The 22,941-nt window shown below is 43.8% G+C and overlaps 1 protein-coding gene across 1 annotated transcript in view; it reads left to right on the forward strand.

Annotated features, from left to right (window-relative positions):
• Positions 1 to 16,220: 16,220 nt before the first annotated feature.
• CLMP (CXADR like membrane protein) overlaps positions 16,221 to 22,941 on the forward strand; it is a 75,270-nt gene continuing 68,549 nt past the window's right edge. Inside the window, exon 1 of the mRNA XM_054005741.1 lies at positions 16,221 to 16,588. Coding sequence (XP_053861716.1) covers positions 16,441 to 16,588 — 148 coding nt within the window. The 5' untranslated portion in view covers positions 16,221 to 16,440. The remainder of the gene's footprint in view (positions 16,589 to 22,941) is intronic.

Genomic DNA, 22,941 nt, shown 5'->3' on the forward strand with positions numbered 1-22,941 from the left:
TTGCATCTCTTACATATATTTTTCACTCTGTAACGGGGGTGCATGCCATGCCCCATAGGATTTGGCCCCTTGACCCCGCTCCTTAAAGACTCAGGGACACTCCAAACTGGTCCAACACCTGTGCTTTTTATTTTGTGTCCGTTCCCAGCACCTGTTCCCCAGTATTTATAGGCTATGTATATGGCTTGGCTTCACACAGGCCTGACCAGCAACAAACTAGTAGGCTCTTTCCTCCCTCTGAGCCGAGCCTGGCCTGGCCTGTCCATCCTGGTCTCTGCCCCTGTGCTTCTTCCACTTCCTCCCAGCCTTTTAGCTCCTGCTAATGAGGCTGGCAGGTGCAGTCAGTTCCCAGGCAAACACTGGCTATTTACCCAGCCCCAATCCATTCCCCCTAATTGGGGCTGGGGTTGCAGGAGCTGATTAAGGGCTTTCCTAGCAGTGCCCTGCCACATACTCAAATAAAAGAGCAGTTCATTGTTTCAAATCCTGATAAGCTCTTGACCTCAATAAATCTTGTGGCAATCAGTGCCACAGGTTAATTACATTTTTTTAAGTATTTCTTTGTATTGGTTTTAAATTCTTTGCCTTTTAATTTCATTGTATCCCCCTTGTTCTGTTATGAGAAAATGCAAATGGGGCACACTACTTATTCAGCCTGGGTGAAATCCTATCTCTATTGAAGTAAATGGGGTTTTTCACAGCTTTAGTTAATTCAGATTAACTTTCCTGAATGTGCCAGTGTAGACAAGCCTTTAGTCTCTCCATGCTTCAGTTCCTCATCTGTAAAATAGGATAACAGTACTTCCCTGTCTCCCCAGAGTTTTGAGAGGTTTATGAGGTGCTCAGGTACTATGGTGATAGGGGCATGTTTTCCTTATACACCTCTACACCGATATAACGCGATCCGATAGAACACGAATTCAGATAGAACGCGGTAAAGCAGCGCTCCGGGGGGACGGGGCTGCACACTCCGGCGGATCAAACCAAGTTCGATAAAACATGGTTTCACCTATAACGTGGTAAGATTTTTTGGCTCCCAAGGGCAGCGTTATATCAAGGTAGAGGTGTATATACATACACCTCTACCTTGATATAACGTGACCCGATACAACACGAATTCGGATATAATGTGGTAAAGCAGTGCTCCAGGAGGGCGGGGCTGCACACTCTGGTGGATCAAAGTTCAATATAACGCGGTTTCACCTATAACGCGGTAAGATTTTTTGGCTCCCGAGGACAGTGTTATATCGAGGTAGAGGTGTAGAGAGAGACCAACGAGGAAACTACTTGAAATGTCTCAAGTGCCCTAATCACAATAAATTACCCACAGTTCAGTAATACAGAAGCCCTTCCAAGTTTTCCCACTCTCCTTCTCTAGTACCTTGCTAGAAGAAAGGAAGATTATGTGTAAGTCAAGTGTCCAAGATTTAAGAGAAGGAAATTGTTCTGTGCGCATGTAAGGGAAAGGAGAGGCACTTTCAGGGGGATATATGTACCAATTAACATCTGATTCTGGCTGGGGATAGAAGAGGCTGTCATTCCCTTTGCACTGTCCCATCAGCTACAGCACACGCTTCCCCTCTTCAGCTCATACATACTGTTTCCTACAAGCACATTTCACGGTCAGCCTATGCTTCAATTGTTACTAAGCTGCTACACGTTTCTCTCCTACCCCCAAAGGCCTTAATAGCTGTAGATATTTAAAGGGTTTTCCCTTCCCCTCCTCCCCCTGTTTCCTCGGGGCCCATTAGTGCTTTTCATAGCTACAATTAGCTGAAGGCCAAACGCAACCTTTTAAAACACCAGAGCTCTTCATTTCATCAATCACTCTGCAGAGAGATGGAATTAGCCCTCCAATGTTAATTTTATCGGACAAGGAACTGATTTCCTCTGGGGAGCTGCATGACTTCCTGCGTCAGCACAGACTAACCCTAACTGCCTTATCTTGGTCGTGTGTGAAGCGAGTCTAGGGAGATGAGGCGGCTGGTGGACAGCTAGATTGCTCAGCTTGACATATCTATGCCATGCTATGTTAATGCACTGGAGCTGAAACATTTAGTTCTCGCTGTTCTAACCCTCAATAAGGATGAGTTTGAGATCAGGGAACTTATGAAGCTTCCTGTATCAAGCACATGGGGAATAATGTTACATTATTTCTACAGCATCTTCCATCCTAAAGGATTCCAGAACACTCGGCAAACAAGCTGAAATACATCTGAAGCTATAGGGCAGTCCCTTCATCCACTCCTAAAATGCAGCCACCTCTGGAGTGGAACGCAGCTGCTGCTGAACAGCTGCACAACAGTGAATAGCAGCTCAGGAAGGAAGGGAAGAAGAGTAGCATATTGATTTGAAACAGCAGGGGGATATTTAGGTACTCAGGAATTTATTCACCTTGGCTCAAGCCTGGTCAAGACATTAAAGTTAACACCTGCTTTTGCAAAATGTGCCATGGGATCTTTAATGAACACATGTGGTCAGCACACTGATTTTACATCTCCAGAAGCTACCTCAGGATTAACTCCGAAGAAGTAGTACTAAATCCCTAACATCACCTCCTGTAGCACCTAGATTTCCCTTGCAAGATTTGAAAGGTCAGAGCTTCAACTGGTAGGGCTGGCAGCACAAAAAAATCATGTCATTTAAAAAGCAGGAAGCATGAGTCTTACTCCTCAGTCAGCAAAGACAGGGGGAGGAAGAGTTTGGCTTGACGGAGCTATTTCCCCCTGAGAGACAGTTAGCTCCGAGAGAAAGGGATTGTTCCCCAGGGCCCTGGCCAGAGCAATTCTCAAATGAAGCCTATTAATTGTGGGCCTGATTCTTCCAGGCTACCTATTCATTCATGCATAACTAACTTTAGTGTTAGTGAAAAGGGCTCAGACTTCATCAGGCGAGAACAGAGGAGTTAAGATGGGGGGGGGGGGGGTCAAAGAAAGAACAAAATGCTTCAGCTAGAGAATTATTTGTGATAAACCCACAATCTCCACTGCCATTTTTTTTTTTTTAAATGGGGCTGTTCTGGAGAAGGGGTTGAATTTTATGCAGACTCATAGCTCTTCCTTTTCTGACAGGACGTAAAGGAAACTTTAAGCTAGGCATCCACTGTTGGCATTCTATGCTCCCATGGCCAGTGTCCCTCCTTTCTGACAGAGGCTTCCTATCACTCTTCAAAAGCATCTCCTGGGCCACTGGGTTTAAATGGTTTTGATTTGTGCAACCAGGACTGTCAGAAGAGGTTTAGCCACTAAGGAGTAACCCACTCCTGAGTTTCTCTTAACCATGAAGAGACAGCGTTATGACTTCAGTGACCACACTGACACTTTAATAGGAGCTGAAAGAACAGGTCTTGTAACCTTCACTCCTTACAGCTCCGATTAAATTAGCAATAAGTCTTAAATGATTATCTTAATTTGTTAGTCTCTAAGGTGCCACAAGTACTCCTGTTCTTCTTTTATCTTAAATGGCATTATTCAAATGTACCTCACAGGAGATTCTCCTCAAGCAAACTGCATCAGATAGAGGACTGATCACACTGTTTGTGTATGCATGAGTGTCTATATGATGTGCGACTGTGCATACGCAGGTTCACAAGTCTGTGCTAGTAGTCAAGTACGTGTGCAGACTGCACAGTTGCTATTAAAAGTGAAATAATCTGAACTAGGTCAGAATCCAGTGCCCTACAGGGGAAAGATTTCAGAAACGACTAGTGATTTTTGGATGCCTAACTTGAGACACCTTAAAGGGCCCTAGATTTTCAGATTTTCTGAAAATTTTCTGCGATTTGGCTCTGCTAGAAAAAAATATACTGTATTTGGAGACTATTTTCCTTGCCATTGTGGGCTTGTCTATACTACCACTTTTGTCGGTATAGTTTACGTTGTTCCAGAGTGTGCAAAAACACCCCTCTGAGCGACATAAGTTACACAGACATAAGCGGCTGCTTCTCCCACCAACGTAGCTACTGCCGCTCATTGGGGGGTGGTTTAATTATGTCGACAGGAGAGCTCTCTCCCATCAGCATAAAGCAGCTACATGAAAGATCTGACAGCAGTGCAGTTGCCCCATTACAGTTGTGCCACTGTAAGCTCTCTAGTACAGACGTAGCCTGTATGTACATGTTCTGGCAACATAGCTCGACTTATGCAACGTCCTGCCAACATGCGTCACGGAACATTGAGTCTTTCACCTTTATCACATTGGGTTCTGAGGCAGCCCAGGCTGGTACTAGTAACCAGGGCTGCCCAGAGGATTCAGGGGGCCTAGGGCAAAGAAATTTCGGGGGCCCCTTCCATTAAAAAAAGTTGCAATACTATAGAATACTATATTCTCATGGGGGCCCCTGAGGGGCCCAGGGCAAATTGCCCCACTTGCCCCCCCCCCCCCCCCCCACGGGCAGCCCTGCTAGTAACCAAAAGTAGTTAGTTACTTGTTAAACATCAGGAGTGAAATCCTGGCCCAACTGAGGTCAATGGCAAGACTCCCATTAACTTCAAAGGAGCTAGGATTTCACCCCTGGTGCCCGTTCAGTGGCTTCGGGCAGGTGAAATTAGCTGGTGGATCTCAGTCCAGGTCCCTGTGGACTGGTGTCCCCATTCACATTGACCAACTGGCACCCTTACTGGCAGTGTTACCAGAGGGCCGCCAAGCATCTGAGAGCACAGATGCTAAAATACCCCTTGCCACTAGAGATGGTCCCTGTAGGTTAGGGCTGTGACAAGTACATGTACATGGAATAGTTTATGGCTTGTGCACTCTGACATCTAGAGTGCGAAGAGCATGACAGAGGACTTCAGTCATCAGGGTTGTCACTCCAGCACCAACTACGCCATCCCCGTCTTTTGAGGCAAGAAAATGGTAAATTTCAGATTATTTTGTTGTGGGGTTTTGGGTTTTTTTTTTTTTTTTTTTTTTCTCTTCTTCCTTCATCGAGGGGTTGGGGGGAGAGATAGGCTGCAAGCAATTTGTCTCTGTATGGGCCTCTCAAGGGGAGCCCGCCCGAGCCAACTGGAGGGTAGGCACCAGTCACCAGCATTAATCCACATGTTTCAAAATGACATTAACTATCAAGCAGCTCAGATGTGTCCCAACTCATGTTAACATGTGAAGAGAAATGAGTGGAACTTTCAGGTGAGGAATTATTGTGGCTAGAGCTGTTTGAATAATATTTGAATAAATTCATTTATTTAATTTGATGCTGTTTTCTCTAATAAGTGTGCTTATGCACCCATTCACAAATACATTAATATAGTCAATGCATTTAGCATTATAGCTCAAATAAATTATTATACTTTATTTTCATTATTTACCCAGCTCTAACTGGGCTATCCCTAAAGGATGCAACAATTACTCTTACCTTCAGCAATAGGAGCTGGCCCCCATTTGCCAACAGATAACGCACAGGTATCTAAGCAGCAGGGGAAACATATGGTGGCTCAGCCACTGCCATTAAAATGTCTGCATCCCTACAACATGTGGACACACTTGAACAATTTCATAAATCAGATTTCCTTATAATAATACACTCAATGTACAGAGGCTGCCAAAACAGTTACACACAGCAAGATATTGATATAATAGCTGAAATAACATGAACAACATAATTCTGCAACAATCTGGGGTTCAAAGAAATCCGACCAATAGAACAAAGAATACCAATGTTATTCCGTAACAAGTCAAGCCATTAGGACATGGTAAATTTAGATATTGAGCAATCACTGCAAAGACTTGTTTACTTGCTCATGTTTTCCCCTTCTTTTTATCCAGCATCTACATCCATGCTATTGTGAAGAGTTCCTAAACTCAACTCCATGAGCAATGTTATGCTCAGCATGGCGTTGGCAAACAAGAAATCTGTCCAAATGGCTTTTTACAGGTTTCCTGCACAACACTGGATACCTAATGAAGTGATCTGGTCATTCTAGCCACTCAAGTTAGCAAATCTGATTGCTGCGGGGGGGAGGGGGAGTCTAAACACAACTGGAGGAGAAAAGATCATATGTAACGGAAGAGTGTGCACACATGGTGTCCTTGATATGAGGATGTCAAAACACTTTTTTAAAAGGTATTAAATGTAACTACCTTCCCTTTCCCTCATGAGGGAGGTGCTATTATTATACTCACTTATTTACAGATGGGTAAACTGAAGCCCAAAGAGATTAAATGGCTTACCCAAGGTCAAATTGTGAGTCAGTGGAAAAGGCTAGACAGACTAGAACCCAGGAGTCCTGAGGCCCAGTACCTTACTCTAACCATTACATAACACTGCTTCTTATACTTCTATTCAGGGCTTTGGAACAGAGCCTGGAGCTGGAGCGCGGAGCAGCTCCGGAGCAGTGGAGCTGCAGGGTTTTTGCCTGGAGCTGGAGCGGAGCCGTAGCACAGCTCCAAAGCCCTGCTTCTATTTCATTTCTTTCTATTTACTATCCTTAAAGAATGTGCAAGTTTCTCTGAATTGTTCCACTGTATCTTTAAGTACATTCAGTGCAAGGGTATGTCTACGTGCAGTAAAACACCTGCATCTTGCCCACAGCAGCTGACTCAGGCCTCAGACTGCAGGGCTATAAAATTACCGTGTCCCTCTTTGGGCTTCAGCTGGAGTCAGTTCACACAGGCCAGCTGTGGGTGTTTTACTGCAGTGTAGACATACCTGTAGCAAAGAATCATAAGCAGAGCCCCAGAGATAGAAGCCCTCTGCTGCCTAGCCACTGACTATACACAAAATGGGCAGCCGTTCACAAACACACTGCCCCCATGCTACCCTCAGTTTGACAACATGTTTGAACCCTGACCTGGAAGAACCAGTTCTAGGTGATGGAGCCTCCAACTCTCCACTGACCATTTAATCTTTAGCCTCTCTGCTGAGACTGCCAATTCCAATGGCAGTTTGAGTTGTGCAGACAGGTGCCCAGTAGGAACTTGGCTGAGACCAACCAAATTCATTTCACATGGTCCACTGAGCAACTGTGTCACGCTAACAACTTTTGATCACTATCAAACTGAGCTAGATGCAAACCAGCAGCCCACATCTACCATTAACAAAACCTTAAGCATACTAGTCACTGTAATTAAAAGATATGTAGTTCAGAATCCATTAGACTTGATACACAAATAAAGAGACAAACCATTTTATCCCTTTCTTGTCCTTGTCTCTTCCCTGTTCCGGTTCAGTACGAATCTCTCCTTGTCTTTAGGGTCACAGGAGATACCCTCCTAGTGCCAAATGCTTACATACAACACTCTCCACGGCTAACAAACTGGTGGCTGCCTTAAGAGAACAAAAGAGGATGCAGGGAGGTGGAAATAATACAGAGTGACCGTTTCCACATAGAAATGACTTTTTTTTCCCCCTGCTGAGCCTGAATAAATGAAAAGTACAAGAGAGCCAACAATGGCTTGGGACTTGGAGCCTGGCTCCCTGGCTGGGTATTTCTGGATGGCACTGCCTGCTTCCACTGGAGCCATTTCCAGTTCACTGCCAAGTGTCCAGAAATGTATTTAAAAGGAAACTCTTCAGGCGTTTTTCTAACTTTTTCTTTCCAACTCACTGTTTTTAAATAATCCCTTGTAAACCTGAAAGTGAAATCGTGCTTGCTAACAAAAACTTTTACACTGCATCATCCATGCTAAGCTGTGCACACAGGCTTTATTTCTGTATCAGCACTCGTGAGTACTAGATTGTACAAGCTGGTTTGTTACTACAGCGATGCTCATGAGTTCTGGCTTAAGTCTACTGGTTTATTATTGTAGGGTTGTTTAGGAGCGCTGGCCTGCATAAAGAGAAGTATAGGATAACACAGAAATGCTAACACATTCTGACACGTTACTATTGGGTTGCTCATTTGTGTTGAGATGAACATACAGGTTTATTATTAACAGATTGTTCAGGAATGGTATTAATATTATATATATATATAAAAATATTATTTATATATTTTATAAATATACATATATAAAGAGTATTAAAACATTTGCTTGTTGTGGAGTAAAAACATAGGTCCAAACCCCAAAGTTCAGACTCAATGTTCCTATTCCATGCAGTTTCACTGAAGACAGGACTTTAGTATTTGTGCCTTAAAATATCATAATGGAATTTTCATACCAACATAAGGCATTTAAAATCAAGTCAAGCTTTAGATCTACTTACCTTGACACTGTCCCTTGACAAGTGAAAGTTCTCCAGATAACCAACACAGAGCTTGAATTAAGCTGTCTTATTTCTGTTGTACTAAAGAAAAACAAGAAAACAAAAACAAAAGACAATTCTTAATGCACAAATTAGTAGCACAGATCTTTGGAAGTTTGATTTATAAACACTGCACAAATGTTTTTAAAACCTGATAAAATAAGCAAAGCCTGTTTTGCATCCTATTATTGGCATTGATTCTGACCCTACCTAGTATTAAGTGATAAATAAACTGGGTTACAGTTGTCTTTAGATCCCAAGTTTTTCAGTAAATTTCAGATTTGGGGCTCTATCTTTCTCATGACTGAGGAAGCCTGGGACTTAGCACTAATTTACATTTCCAAGGCACTTTGCAAACAAACTAATTATCATTTGGACTAGAATAGCACCTAGAGGCCAAACTGAGATTAGGGCCTAATTTTGTAAACTCTGTACAAAGACAAGGGATGGGAACCAGGAAGTAATTTGCCCAAGGTAGCATGGGTGGTCAGTGGCAGAACTGGGACAGATTCCAGGGATGAAGTGAATGGGATGAAGTCACCCCAGGACTTTTGAGTTCCTGTCTATGCCATAGCCACTAGATAAAACTGCCCCCACAATGACTCAATCCTCACACTATCCCCTATGCAGGTTAAGGATTATTCCAATTTTACATTTGTAATTTTCTTTGGTAATTTATCACCCCAGCACATCCCCCTCTGGTAATAACTGGGAACTGATAAAGTCCTGCACACTTAACATTGTATTTCTTTTCTCATTTGTAGCATTGCATTAGCTTTCAGTCTAAACTAAAAGTTTGAGACTGCACCCAACTGAATATCACAGATTGCTAAACACTCTCTGTTTCAAATAAAATATCAGCTGTTGGGAGGCTAATATTAGTACACAAACCCCAATCCTGCATAAACACCATATGGGTATTGCAGCCACCCAGAGCCCCTTGCAGGATCAGGTTCTAGGTGCACAGCAATACTAATAACTAGAAATTTTTACCACTCATGAGAAAGATGCCTGAACTGCCCCAGTCTCCCTGAGTAAAGGTTTAGATTCTTTTCCTTTCTTCCTAGTCCCTTAGCAGTCAGGCTGAACAAAAGGTGCACACTCTGTCTGAAGTTTTGTCACATTTCTTTTTTCCTGCACTCTCTTTATTTTAGGTCCATTTTGGTTGAAACCTACCTGCTTCAGAGCAAGTTTCTCTGCAGCAAGAGCTGTGCTTGTTTCAGAAGAGTTCCAAAATGGAGGAAGGTCTGCTTATAGATTAAGTCCCTTCAGCAGCTGGGCTTGTATTAATTAGGGGTGGAAACTTAGTAACAGCTAGGCTGCTGCTGTTTGTCTTCTTTTTGGATACCTCCCCCCCGCATATTTGTATTTTGATCATTCTTACTGGCCTCTGTTTACTGCATTTTATAACAAATCATATGCATTGCATTGTAAGACTCTAGATTCAAGCTCTTATTTATCAGTCTCCAATTAATAGCAATTGAAGTGGGTCAATAGCTGCAGAGAAGCAGCAGCTCACAAGGTTTGTTGTATATGAGATACACACTCTGAGATTTTCTTTTAAATGAGCCTGTGTCAGACTTTGTAGAATATATTAAAACCAGTACATTAAGCTGACCCCCTTTCCTCTTCCATTCTCTACCCTACCCCCATGTTTCTCTCTTTCAATGTCTCCTTTACCTGTCTTTTCCCATGCATTTAGCTTCCCCACTCCCATAGTTCTTTGTTTTGTCTAATTTTGTTTCTCTTCAGCTTTTCTTACAGCACTTGAATGTTTTCTTCCTTGACATATCCAAGGCACTACTTTGCTCTGATTTCTTCTTCTCTTCCTCTTCACACGTGGGAGGGATAGTTAAGCATTTGCTTTGGACTCCATAACTAGTATTGCTTGAGGGAAACACTTACGGAGTTAGAGCTTCACAGTCAGGCATCCCAGCAAGGAAGGACTGGCAACCCAGTTATTTCTCCTGCCTGGTGACGGTACAGTTTAAGGCAAACTCTTTATTTAGGTTTAATGTATTTTAATCCCCTGCCAGCTGACAGACATTCATATAAGCACCAACATTCCCCTACTTGAAAGGTTTGTCTTAAGTACTGGCCTCCTTTACAGTAGCGACCGAGAACCACACAACCCCCTCAGGGGGCAGAGAAGTGCTATTATCCCCATCTTGTAGATAGGGAACTGACAGCTGCAGAGAGGCTAAGTGACTCCACCAAGGGCACTCAAGAAGCCCATACCAGAGCAGGGCCCTCAACCCAGGTCTCTCAACTCCTAGGGTGAGGCCCTAACAAGGCCAACCTTCCTCTCGGCCACAGCTCAATGTTAACACACAGGGGAAGTAACATTTATTATTTGTATGATGGTAGCAACCTAGAGACCCCACTCGAGACCAGAGCGCAGTTGTGCCAAGCCCTGTACATAGGCATAGTACAGAGCAGTCACTGCTCCAGAAAGCTCATGTTCTAACCAGACAAGACCGATACAGGGAGGAGACTGGGAGTGGCTTACACGGGTGGGAGAAGGCAAGCTTGCACTTGAGGTTAAAAAACACCAGGGTTGGAGCTAGGGGGATTAGTGAACAGTATTTTTAGTCTATTGAAAGCTGCCTTTGACACTAGGTATCAAGCACCACTGGCAAAGACCCTGCAATGCTGGCTTTCCTCCCCTCTGCCTGTTAGCAGAAAGCATAGAGACCTGCTGCCAGCTTTTACCTCAGAACTGGCTCTGCACCCTCTTGCATTCCACGTTCAGTTAAGGGAAGGGGTACCTTAGCCTGGCTTTTTATACCCGTGAGCAGCTCCCCCTGGTGCTAGAAATGCAGCACTGCAGCTGCCCTGTGGGGAGGAGGAGGAGGAGGAGGAGGAGAAGAAGAAGAAGAAGAAGAAGAAGGGAGGGGGGGGTGGGTGTGTGTGTGAGAGAGAGAGAGAGAGAGAGAGAGACAAAGGCATGCATCCTCCTAGTGTGGGTCACAGGTACAAAGGTGGAAGGGGTTGACTGGCTGAAATTAAAAGGGGAGCAGAAAAGGGATTCTAAAGTCGGTCTGCAGCCCTTCAGAATTCACCTGCAGCTAGGAATCACAGCAGGGTAGATCTTAGCTTTAGCCTAGGTAGGGCTTCCCCGGGGGAGGGGGGGGCGAGCAAAAGGGGCAGTTTGCACAGGGCCTCCTATTTGAGAGAGGCCCCAACTGAGTGGCGATGCGACCTAATGCAAACCTGAGCAGTGCTGCAGCACTGTGCACCAGCTCACAATACCATTCACTCAAATTTAACCCAGTGACCCCTCTGTCATGATAAAGGGGCAGCCAGGCCAAACTGTAGTAGTGCTGCTACCCCGTGCATCAAGTTGCAATACCTGGAGCAGAGAGCCAGCCTTAGCCCCGCAAGATAGGAGCTGCCTCTACAGGGTGACTGTGGGGTGGGCTCACTCTCGAACCCCCAGGCCTTCCCTGGATAGTAATTTTTTAAAGGAGTGTGGGGGCTCAGTATCAGATTTTGCCCCGAGCCTAGGTTTTTAGGAAACACTTTCTTATACTTAAAGCTGTGCCTTAAGAAGGGGTAATTATTACTATAATTTTGTTACTGGAACTTTGCAATCCAAATCTATTGATTTTTTACAGGGATTTTAATTAAAGTCCACTATTCTAGATACCTGCAATGGCCTCTCTCTTTCTCTCTGCTCTCTTTCTCTCCTCATGGATTTTTATAAGCTTACAGTCCACATCTCCCATGCTACTACAACTTCAGAGTGTGACCAAAGGAAAATCATTCACAATCTTGCCTGAAAAAAAACGGCCTTTTTAATAGAAGACATTACACTGCCGAAACCACCTGCTTACCCTTAAATAGACCAGCCAAGATCCTGAAAAAATCAGCGTATATGGGATTGATTCAGGACCTCTTGTGACTGTCTCAGTCAGCCCAACCCAATCTGAAAAGTCACCACTTTGGAATTGTCTCATTATGCAGGCAGCAAAGATGTCCTGTCAATAGCAGGAACTAACACAAAAGAGGGACTCCTCACTGAGCCCCAAAGCATTACTTACCCCAAGACAAGTTTCCTGAGGGGATGGAGAGGAGAGGAAATATAGCTTGACAACAGGATGTAGAATGGCTTGCTTAGATGATAGACGGAGCTTCTTCAAGCAGGGCTTTCTCCCCCCATCTTCCCTATAACCTCTCATGCTAGTCCCCACTCTGCGGATTTCAATGGAAGCTGGGGAATAAGTGCAGGGTGACAACACTTTTCTCTCTCAGTTCCTGATGCTTGATTCTATTAAAGCGAGGAAGCATTCTGGGTACTCATGGCATAGATCGGGCCATCTTCTGTCAGAGCTGTAATATGGAGAGACAAGCTCAGTGCTCCTTGGATTCTGGAGAGCCGGAGAAGGGATTAAATGCACTTTTCTCCATTGATTGATGTCTTACACTGAAAATCAATGCTGTTCTCTCGGATCCATCCACGCTGCTGTTTGAGAACCAGCAGCCTGTTGGGCCAAGTGTGAGGGGGAAAGTTCTGAAGGAATCCAGTTTCTACTCAATGGGCAGATGAGACAGACACCACTCCCTTTTAGCAGCTGTTCCATTTGCCCGCTATGATGGCTTTTGCTAGTTGTCTCCACTAGTTGGATATGCCATTTAAAGCTCCTTTTTTGTCATTGTCACAGAGAGAACAGCCGTATAGTAGACAATGAGCCAAATTCTGCTCTCGTTTACATCTATGAAACCAACAGGGGTTACCCAGATGTAACTGAGAGTCAAATTGGGCTGTTTCTGTTAACAAAGCAATGGGAAGAGGGAGGTTTCTTTGTACCTTGGGTACCAATCACCATCACTTCTCTCTGATGGAACCCATGTGTGTGTCAGCACCTGCTGAGATCAGAGTAGCTACATTTTCCTGTCAAAATAATTTCCTGTCCTGAAGTAAATATTTAAAAAGTCTCTGTCATAGTGAAGAGCCAGGTTACGAAAGTCTTTGAAAGACAGGAAGGAAAATGTGTAAAGGTTATATTTTTTCCCCAGCGCTGGATGTTTTTGTTTTAGTGACGGTGGAAAGTGATGGCCTGACAGATCTGGAGACAGATGCTTTTGTTCCAAAGAACACGTCCAGCGGCAAGGCAAGCTACACTCACTCTCTACCTCATTGATGTACCTCAACTCTGTCTGGGTGGGACCTCTCTTAGGGGCCGTTGAGCAGCTCTGATGTGCTAAAGAGCTTCAGTTACCTCCAAGCTGGGCTGGATCCGAACTGATGGTGTAGCAGTAAAGGGCTCGCTATCGCCTAAAAAAAGTTCCCTGAGCCACAGGGGCAGTTAGCTGAGGAACAAAAGAAATGCATGGGAAATACTCATCGGTCTGTGTTAGACTGTTCACCTTTGATCTTGGGACATTTCTGTAGGCAGCTAGGCATGGAATTTCCAAACCTGAACATAAAGGCCTGAGGCACAGTCTGACCCAAACCGAAACTTCAGAATGAAAGAGAACAACCTGTGGCAACAGCCTCATGGCTTACAGTGTACACTTCACATCAAGAGATTCGTTCTGGACCCAGCTTTAATTTGTTCTGGGCCCAGCTTTGCAGCCCGTCCAGGGCTGATTGGGAGCAGAGTGGTTGCATAATCCACCCCTCCAGGTGGGTGAAGCTTTAAAATTATTTTAAATGATAATAAGTGCTCTGCATTGCCTGTTCTCTTCTGCTGTGGAGGTGTGAATGCCCAAGAATGTTAAACAGTGATAGATGGTATTCTGGTATTATAGTATAATATAGCATTCATCTGAAGTACTTATTATTTATTTGTATTGCTGTAGCACTAGGAGTCTCCATCATGGATCAGAACCCCATTGTGCTACGTGCTGCACAAACACAGATGAAAAAGACTTACCCTACCCCAAGATCTTACAATCATGGCTTTCATTACTGAAATATCTGAGCACTTCATCATCATTAACGTCTTTACTGTCATAACACCCATGTGGGGTTGGGAAGTGCTATTAACCCCACTTTACTAATAGGGGACTGGGGCACAGACGGACTAAACGACTTGTCCAAAGTCATACTGGAAGTTTGTGACAGAGCAGGAAATTGAGTCCAGATTTCTTGAGCACCAGGCTAGTGTTATTAGTCACTGGACCATCATCATCTCTCATCTAGAGCATGATACCCACGTGCATAGCACCGCTCATAAGAGTGAAGGTTTATCCTGATGCAGTTGGTCAAGATTTTTGCTCTCCTCATTGTGGTGCAATGTGTTGACTCTTCTGGCAACTCCCCAGGGAACTGCATCTTAGTGGTGATAGAAGTGACTTCTTGATGTGTGTAACGTGCTGTGGATGAAAGTTGCTGAATATGCACAAACGCAGAAAACATTATCATTGTGGTCAGTGCAGGGAGATTATCACTCACTTTCTCTTACCACAGCAGTAGAAAACTTCATCTCGCTCCCGCAAGAGAGATCTTCCAGACAAGGGATAAAATTTCAAAAGTGCCTCAGTGACTTAGGAGCCAAAGTCCCACTGACTTTCAATGAGACTTTGGCTCCTAAGTATCTAGACACTTTTGAAAACTTTACCCACTACCCAAATTTTTGAATACATGGGTTCTCACCCATCTGCACATCACAAACAGGTATCAGGGCGATCATAAACATCCTCCCTTTCCTTATAGTCAGATGGTAGGGGAGTCCTGAAACTTATGGCAAAGGGGAATCATAAAAAAATGGTTTCCATTATAACATGAGATAATGGGATGGAAAAAGCTGAAAAACAGCCTGTTTTGGTGAAAATCTTTCAGTCTTTCTTTATGATCGGAAAGGAGAAGAGGCACAAGTCCAACTTTTTGTTTCCTCGCAGGTCTCCTTTAAGTAATTTGAGCCCAATCCTGTTATGTTCTAGTTGCTTCCTGTGCAGGGCTGAGCACACCTGACATGCAGGGAGATCATTGTAGGACAGATAATGTACATGCAAGAGCTAAGCATTATTGTAAGAAGGGACTAACCGACTGATTTCAACCGATGGATATGTTCTCATTCAATCAGATCAGTGGAGATTGAATACTGGTGTGGAGGACAATGACTGGGTATTTAGTGTGAAATTCTCTTTTACTGGCTGTTTCCAGCTATTGCTGGTGAGGTATAGTCTTATTACATGAATGAAAAACTGGCTGCAGCATAAGCTAAGCAGGGCTTCAACTGGCAGTGCTGTGACCCCACGGAGACAGTAATTTAAATCTAGGTATCAGAACGAGGGGAAAAAAACCATCTGTTTGTCTAGATGCTCAGCTGCCACGGTGATGACTGACCTTATAAAGACCTATGTACATACATTCTGTGGCCTTCATCATTGCAATATCTGGTTGCCTTCTATTTGTCTCTCTCCCTGTCAGCCAAGGGCCGGGTCCTGCAAAGTGGTTCACATGGGCAGCGTCTTGCATCCCACACAGAGCCCTCTTTAAATCAGTGGAGCTCCAGGCAAGCCCCTGCAGCTCCATCTGCAGGATCAGGCCCTAATAGCCCCTCCTGTTTGCTCTCAGTGGTAATCAAAGTAAGGAGGGAACTCACAAAATGAATCAATTTTTCTTCAGTTGTTTTGCTTGGGTTTTTTTTTTCCTCCTTAGGAAATTAACACTGTGCTTTCAAAGGGAAAAAACACCACCACCACACCACCCTGGGAATGCCCCTGAGTGGGGATATAAATGTGAATTCTGCAGCTTCTCTGCTGCCGATGACAATGACACTTGTATGTATGTGGATGTCTATCTATTTATCTAGTGCATGTATTTTTTCCAAGGGAGTCTATGTCTCTGGCCCTTGAGTGACGAGTGCCTAATTTTTCCAGGCTGAATCTTGACTGTCTCCAAACTTAACTATTTTGACACTAGAGAAAACTGGTTGTTTCCCCTTAGAAGGTAGAACTGCATTATTGCCAGAAGTACATCTCACCCACATGACTGGCCTTCAATGCTAATCCCAGTTGATGGTAGGGAGGGGCTGTCCTGGGAGGCAGCCATGTGGTTAACATTGTGCACAGTGTATTTTTTTCTCCTCTTCTCTCCTTTTCTTTTCAGACATGCAAAATTGTTCCATACAGCCATAGATGTGTCTCCCTGCTGCACTGCCTCTGTCTTTTCTCTTCCAGAAACTCAAGGGCCTGAATTAGCAGGCAGAGATATCTAAAATCTGCTATCAAATCTGGATGGAAACTGGAAAGGGGATGAATAGCAGAAGGCAAAAAAGAGCAAAGTTGGTTATTTTTCTGGCACATGGATGCAATTACGCTCAGTGCATTCCAGAGGCGTTCCTTTGAATTCTGTGCAGGTCTGCCTACCATTCCTGGGAGAAAGGAAGAAAAAGGGAGGAAAAGTCTCTCTCTCTCCTGGAGACGGAATGTCTGCACTTTCCATCCTCTTTTTAGGTGAGTGGGGCTTTTTTTATGGAAATTAAACTTACATATGCTTTCTCTGGGCAACAGAAAATGCCACAGGGACCAGCAAAGGAGAAGCTCTTGCAAAGAAAAAAACTTGTAGCAAAGTCTGTTGAGTTCAGAGACTGACTGATTTAATTTTGTTGTTGGAGTTTTTGTTGTTCTTGTTTTAATTATTACCAGGTTTGGAAACGGGAGAATTTTTAAACCTGATTTTGCTTTCATATGTATCGATCAAACCTAGTCATTATAGTGTGAGTTATTTTTATTTTTAAAAGGTGCAGCGGTTTTAAGCCGTGAACTATTTAGCGGTTTGACTGTACTTTACAAAACAAAGGTTAAGAAAGTGTCTTTGTTCCAGGAATGGTGTCAAATTTGTTTAATTTTATTTTGTTTCATCCAGGAATTTTAATTTCAGGTTAAAAAAATAAAAAGAGCTTATTGTTTCCAGTAGACGCTGCAGACAGCTCAGATTAGAAACAGATGTGTTAAAGTGCAAGTGGAAGGGAGGTGGGGGAGAGAGATGGGGAAAGGGAGGAGGAGAGGAAGGTAGAGAAAGGGAGAGAGAAGGCGACAAAGAGGAGAGAGAAGGGGGGGGAGTGAGACAAAGTAATATGGGATGGAGAAAGGAGAGAGGGAGAAGAGAAAGGGGGTGACTGAAGGATGGAAAGGGAGGAGGGATAAAAGAGAAACTGGGGAGAGCAAGGAGTGGATGAGAGGAATTAAAGTATGAGAAGGAGTGAAAAGAAAGAGGGAGGCAGAGGACAGGAAGGGAAGATGAGTGAAAGAATGAATGGAGGAGGAAGGGGTAAGAAAGGCAGACTGGAAGGAGGGATGTTTATTAAAGAGGAGACCTCTGGAGGAAGGGATTTGCAGCCCTGTGGTATTTGAGGGACCTCGCCTGAGTGACAGGCTCCGAAGCAGCTCCTGGTCTCCAGAGGCTCCACAGTGCAATGAGTGAGCCTCTGTCCCCATTCCCCTGCCAGATTTCACTGCAGGCAGATAGCTCTGCGAGAAATCTCGTGTCAGGGCCGGACGTGGGCTGTGATGGCTGGATCCCCGCCAGCAGACTGAGGTTGGGTGTGAGGGCAAGGTCTCCTCCTCTCTGGGGAGCGCGGGGTGCCACAGACTCTGAGGGGCAGGTCAGAGAGCCACCAGAATGGCTTGAGATGGGAAGATGGAGATGCTGGAATGGAAGGTCTTGTCTGCTGAGGCTCATAGGTCTGAAAAACAGAGACTAGGCAGCATTCTAAATAGGGCTCCAAGAGACGCGAGACCGTCAGTAGAGCTGGCTGAGTAATAATCACGACTCGTGCTCCATTCATTTTTCCCTGCTCCATCAGTTGTTACATACATTAATTGCGAACAAAGGTTTTCGTCACTCGAGTGTAAGGTTTCCTCTGCAGGGACGTGGGCTGGAGTGCCAGAGACTGCTGGAGGCAGTTCAGAGACGCTGCAAAGTCTGCAACAGAAGTGCGAGTAGGAGCTTGTCCCCTCTGTGCGTTAGCCTCTGCCCTTCTGTCTCCACCCGCTGAGGGTGTTTGAGAGACTCTGATAGCATGTGGCCTTCCAAAGGCACTGGGGTAAAGACTAACAGCCAGGCTCCTCTTAAAAGGGTCAGTACTGGGTCTGCCACAGAACCACCACCATGTTGGCACTACCTAGCCTAGTTTTATCAGTGGTTAAGGGAGGTAGCGGGGAGGTCAGTGCAGTAGCTGAGAAGGAGGGGGAATTGTGGAGAGCACTGCTTGCCCCAGCCAGTGAGAGTAATTTCCCCCCACTTTAACCACTGAGTCTTATTAAGGTTGCTACACATGTTGGACAGACAGGAAGTCAGAATAAAGCCTTAGCTGCATTTATACTTTGCATTGCTGTAGAAACCCTTATCCAAGAGTCCCAAATAACTCATGATTATTTGCATTCTAATAGTCTCTAGAGGTCCCATGGTGCTAGGTGCTGTATGTATCTATAGTTAGAGCCCTGCATGGATACATTTGCATCTGCATCCGATCCACAAACATGGGCCGTGGATATCCGCAGATTTGCAGGGCTCTACCTATAGAGAAAGATGGTCCTTGCCCTAAAGAGCTTATAGTTTAAATAATCATGAATGAGTTAAGCCTTACCATCCCTTTGTGAATCTTGGAAGTATTGTTACCCCCATTCTGGCAGAGGGGTAAGTTAAGAGACTTCCTCATGATCATAGCAGAGGTGGGAATAGAACCCAGTTCTCCTAGTCCTCTCATCTCAGACACAAAATTGTCTTGCACCTCTTTTGTCCTTTGTCTCTTCTGCCCCTACTGTACCTGCTCTGTAGCTAAATAGAGGAATCCAGCCCCATTCACTAATAATATGCTTCAGAGAAAAATAAGAAGGGACCATGGCTCCTCTTCTTGGGATCCAGACATCAGGGTGAGATATAGGAAGGCTGGAGAGTCTCATTCACTAGCTGAAAGCAATCCACTTGCAACTATGTTTTTGAAGCTCCAACAACCCACTTCTCTTCTCGCTGTTAAAGCAAAGGGAATAGCCTTGGGATAGCATTTGAAAGACACAAGCAAGGTCTGGGAGGAGGGTAGTAGAGGGGAAGTGAAGCACAGTTTGGTTTTCGTTGTTATTAAACATGTCTATGGCACTGCCAAAACATGCTGTGCTTTACGGACAGGATGAGGGATGGTCCCTGCCCCAAAACAGTCTAACGGAGATAAGTTTGGGTAAAGATGGGAGGGGAGTCAATGGTGAGAAACAGGAGCAAATGACTCTTGGAAGAAGGGAGATTTAAAGAAGGGAGGTTGTGCTCTTAAAGTATGAGCAAAAGGCATGAATCAGAGAGTAGGTGGAGGGAACAGAAAAAAGAGAAGTAGAAGGAAAATGTGAAGTGTTTCTAGCTCTGGAGGCATCGGATTCCAATCTCAATCACACTAGAGCTGGTTGAAAGTTTGCTTTCAAATTGTGTTGTCAACAAAAATGGCTTTTGGGTCGTCAAAATGCAAAAGTTTGTGGGAAATGTCCATTTTTGATGACTTTTCTTAAAAACCTGAACACTCATTTTTTTCACCTTTTTGGCAACTAAAAGCTGAAAACAGTCATCCAGTTGAGCAAATATTTTCAATAAAACGAAAATGTTTTGCTTAAATGACTGAATTTTTTGTGCCAAAAGTGAAAAAATTCAGTTTTGAGATTTTTTTTTTCAGTAAAAAGCCTCCTCCCCCCAATTGTAGAAAATTTGAGGCAGACAAAAAATGTTTTTTTGCTAATTTTTCACATGAAAAAATATCATACCAGTTTCACATTGGTATAATTATATTGACTTCAGAAGACTTTGGATTTACAATAGAGTGAATCAAAACAGAATGAGGCCCCTGAATGTACCCATCTGAAGGGAACCTGGTAGAAACATTTCACTAGAGCTGAATGGAAAAATTCTGCCAAAATGAAATTTTAGTAAAAAAAAGACTTTTTGCAAAAATTGTCTTCCATTTTCCAATCAGTTCCGGAACTGTCATCCCATTGAAAAATATCCCCATTCAAAAAAAATTGCTTGTAAAAATATGCATCAGCACATGCAATTTTTAGACTTAACTTATACTAGAGCTAAATTTGACCCCTTTATCTTGGGAAAGGTTTCGTGAATCACAAAGCTAGAAAATATTCCCAGGTACTCCATACTAGAGACATAAGAGATGTTCGCAATCACACTGGCTGTGTCTAGCTTCAGAGATAGATGGGTTCTAGACCCAAAAGAGCATACGCTTTGCTTGACCAGCATATCATTCATCCATCTAGTCTAGCATTCTGCCTCTTGCAGTGACTGAGACATGATGCTTCAGAGAGATGTGAAACCCACCCTAATGTCCTAAGTGCTGCTGCAATGTTGTATGACTTGGCAAGAGTACTTACAAATCAGTAGATAAACTGCCTCATAGATCTGCACAGTGGAGATAACCTCCCTGTCAGAACTACAGCAAATTTATTACATGGAAAATTAATCTGGGGGAAGTATTCATAGCTTCTTTTAATGTGACTGACCAGCTGGAGGCAAAGAAGAGCCAGAGGCGCGCCATGTGACCAGTCTGCTCTCTGCTTGGGTCACAGCCTGAGAGCAACTGCTGTATGTACTATCTTTTGGGGGGACGTTGGGGGTAAGAGAGACAGGATTAAGTTGTAATGAATATAAAGGGAATTCTTTATTTGGCTGCTGGACACCAACAGACCCTGTAGTTCTCTCTAGCTCCCTGATCAACTGATACAGTTAGTGTTGCCTAAAGTTGCCGCACAGGTTCTCCCCAAGACCTGGGGAGCAGTCATGGAAGGCACTACAGGGTGATTACACTACATTAAACATTCTCCATAAACACCCTAAAGCATGAAATGTGATTCATCTTTATCATAATCTTGACTCTGACTTCCCAATATTCACTATCACTTAGCATCTTCAAAGCTCTTTATGAGTGCTAATTAATCCCCACAACGCTCTCAGTAAGTATTGTTATCCCTATTGTACAGCTAGGGAAGCAGCCAGTGGGTAAGTAACTCAACCAAGGTTATGCAGAGAATCCTTGACAAAGAAAAGTTAAAACTAAAGCTGGTCAAGAATTCCCTGCCCTCCCCCACCCCGCTCCCTCCCATGAAAAATAACAGTGAAAATAAAGAGTTTTGTGAAAAAAAACTTATTTTATTTTTTTGTGTTTTTGTTGAAAACCCCTAAACCGTAATGGGTGTTTGGTTTGTTTTCTGCAACCAATCCCCCAAATATCTCCATTTAATATCAGTTTTTGATGAAAATTTGAAAAAAAAATGGACAAAACCTCCTAGAAATATTTTGGGGAAGAAAAAAATCTAGTTAACACTCAGGAACTCCTGGCAGGAGCACAGGGCTGGGACATATTAGATCACACTTCAGTCTCTAGAGGCAACGTATGCCACAAACTGACTGTGTGTAATAAAGAGGAGTTTTTCTTGCGTCTGGTCTAATTTCATTGCACTGTGTTGAGCTCTGTCCACTGAATCTCTGATATCAAGGAGGTATTTCAGTGTTGTCCCAAGGGTCCACGGTTAGTGAATCAAACTCCAAGACTCCTATAGTCTCACTGTATGGGAAAAGGTTATGGTGAAAATCCCTCTAGTGCCAGCTGGCATGAGCACAGCTGTCCCAGAATGGAGTGATCAGGTCTGACAGAGGATGTGCAGTTTCTTATATACTCACCAGAGTTCCAGGATGCATCTTCTGGCATAAAATGGAGGCTTTTCTGATGCATTTAGGAACTGCAAGCCTGATAACACTAAAGCAGATCAGGGGTCTGTCATAAAGGCTATTCATCCTGCTCCTAGTGGGGGAAGTTGTTGGTTTTAATTGGCACAGGAAAGAGTTGTACATTAATTAACAGAGAGGGAAGGGGAGTGGGTATTAAGAAACCCCCAAACTCTGAGCTGGCTCTGTCATCTCCTTTTCTCAGCTACATACTGTGCCAGATGCTCAGATGGTGTAGCATAGCTCCTTTGACTTCAGCGAAACGATGCTAGCATACACCAGCTCTGAATCTGGCTCATTACCTCCAAACTAAACTTAATCAGGATGGGGAATAGTTTTGGTCTGTGCTTTAGATCTCTCCGTCCCACGCATTGCTAATGCTCCCATCATTGTAATATATGTGCGCTACATGGCAGGGTCACCAGTTCTTCTTAACAAATAAACTTTCCGGTTTCTCTTATTTGCTGACATATTTTTCTTTCTTTAGAATCAAAGTCAGTGATCTTTGCATGTTTGATAAATTAGGATTTGTTCGATATTCAACAGCACAGGCCTGAACCTACACCAGTTAGAAGATCTCATAAACTAGGCTAGGTCAGAATTTGGACGGGAGATCTGCGAAGGAAAGCCGAGTGCTAGAGAAAGTGGTGTCGGAGATAGTACTGAACCAGCAGGGTGGTCTGGCATGCTGTGGTCCTGGGGACACCATCTTTCAGAGAGAACATAAAACTACAGTTGTCATATGTATTGTTAAAGATGCCATAGAACTTCTCACAAGGCTATAGTGTTGTTATTGTCAAATTCCAGTTGATACTTGCATTTTTCCTACCTACAATTTTTCCCAGAAATTTCAACAGGATAAAATATTCTATATGTCTCCTATATTGTTATGCTGATGTGTTTCACTCCAGCCTGCTCCTGCATTATGTGGTGGGGAAGTTATGCATCTTATATCTGTATACGTATTGTAAAATGCTTTGGGACCCTTCTGGATGAAAGGTGCTATAGAAATGTAAGATCAACAAAGAAAATCATGTGATCTTAAATAGACCTTACTGCTGGACCCTCATTAAAAAGTTTTTTGTTTGTTTGT

The sequence above is a fragment of the Malaclemys terrapin genome, chromosome 15 (assembly GCF_027887155.1).
Source record: "Malaclemys terrapin pileata isolate rMalTer1 chromosome 15, rMalTer1.hap1, whole genome shotgun sequence".
NCBI lineage: Eukaryota > Metazoa > Chordata > Testudines > Emydidae > Malaclemys > Malaclemys terrapin.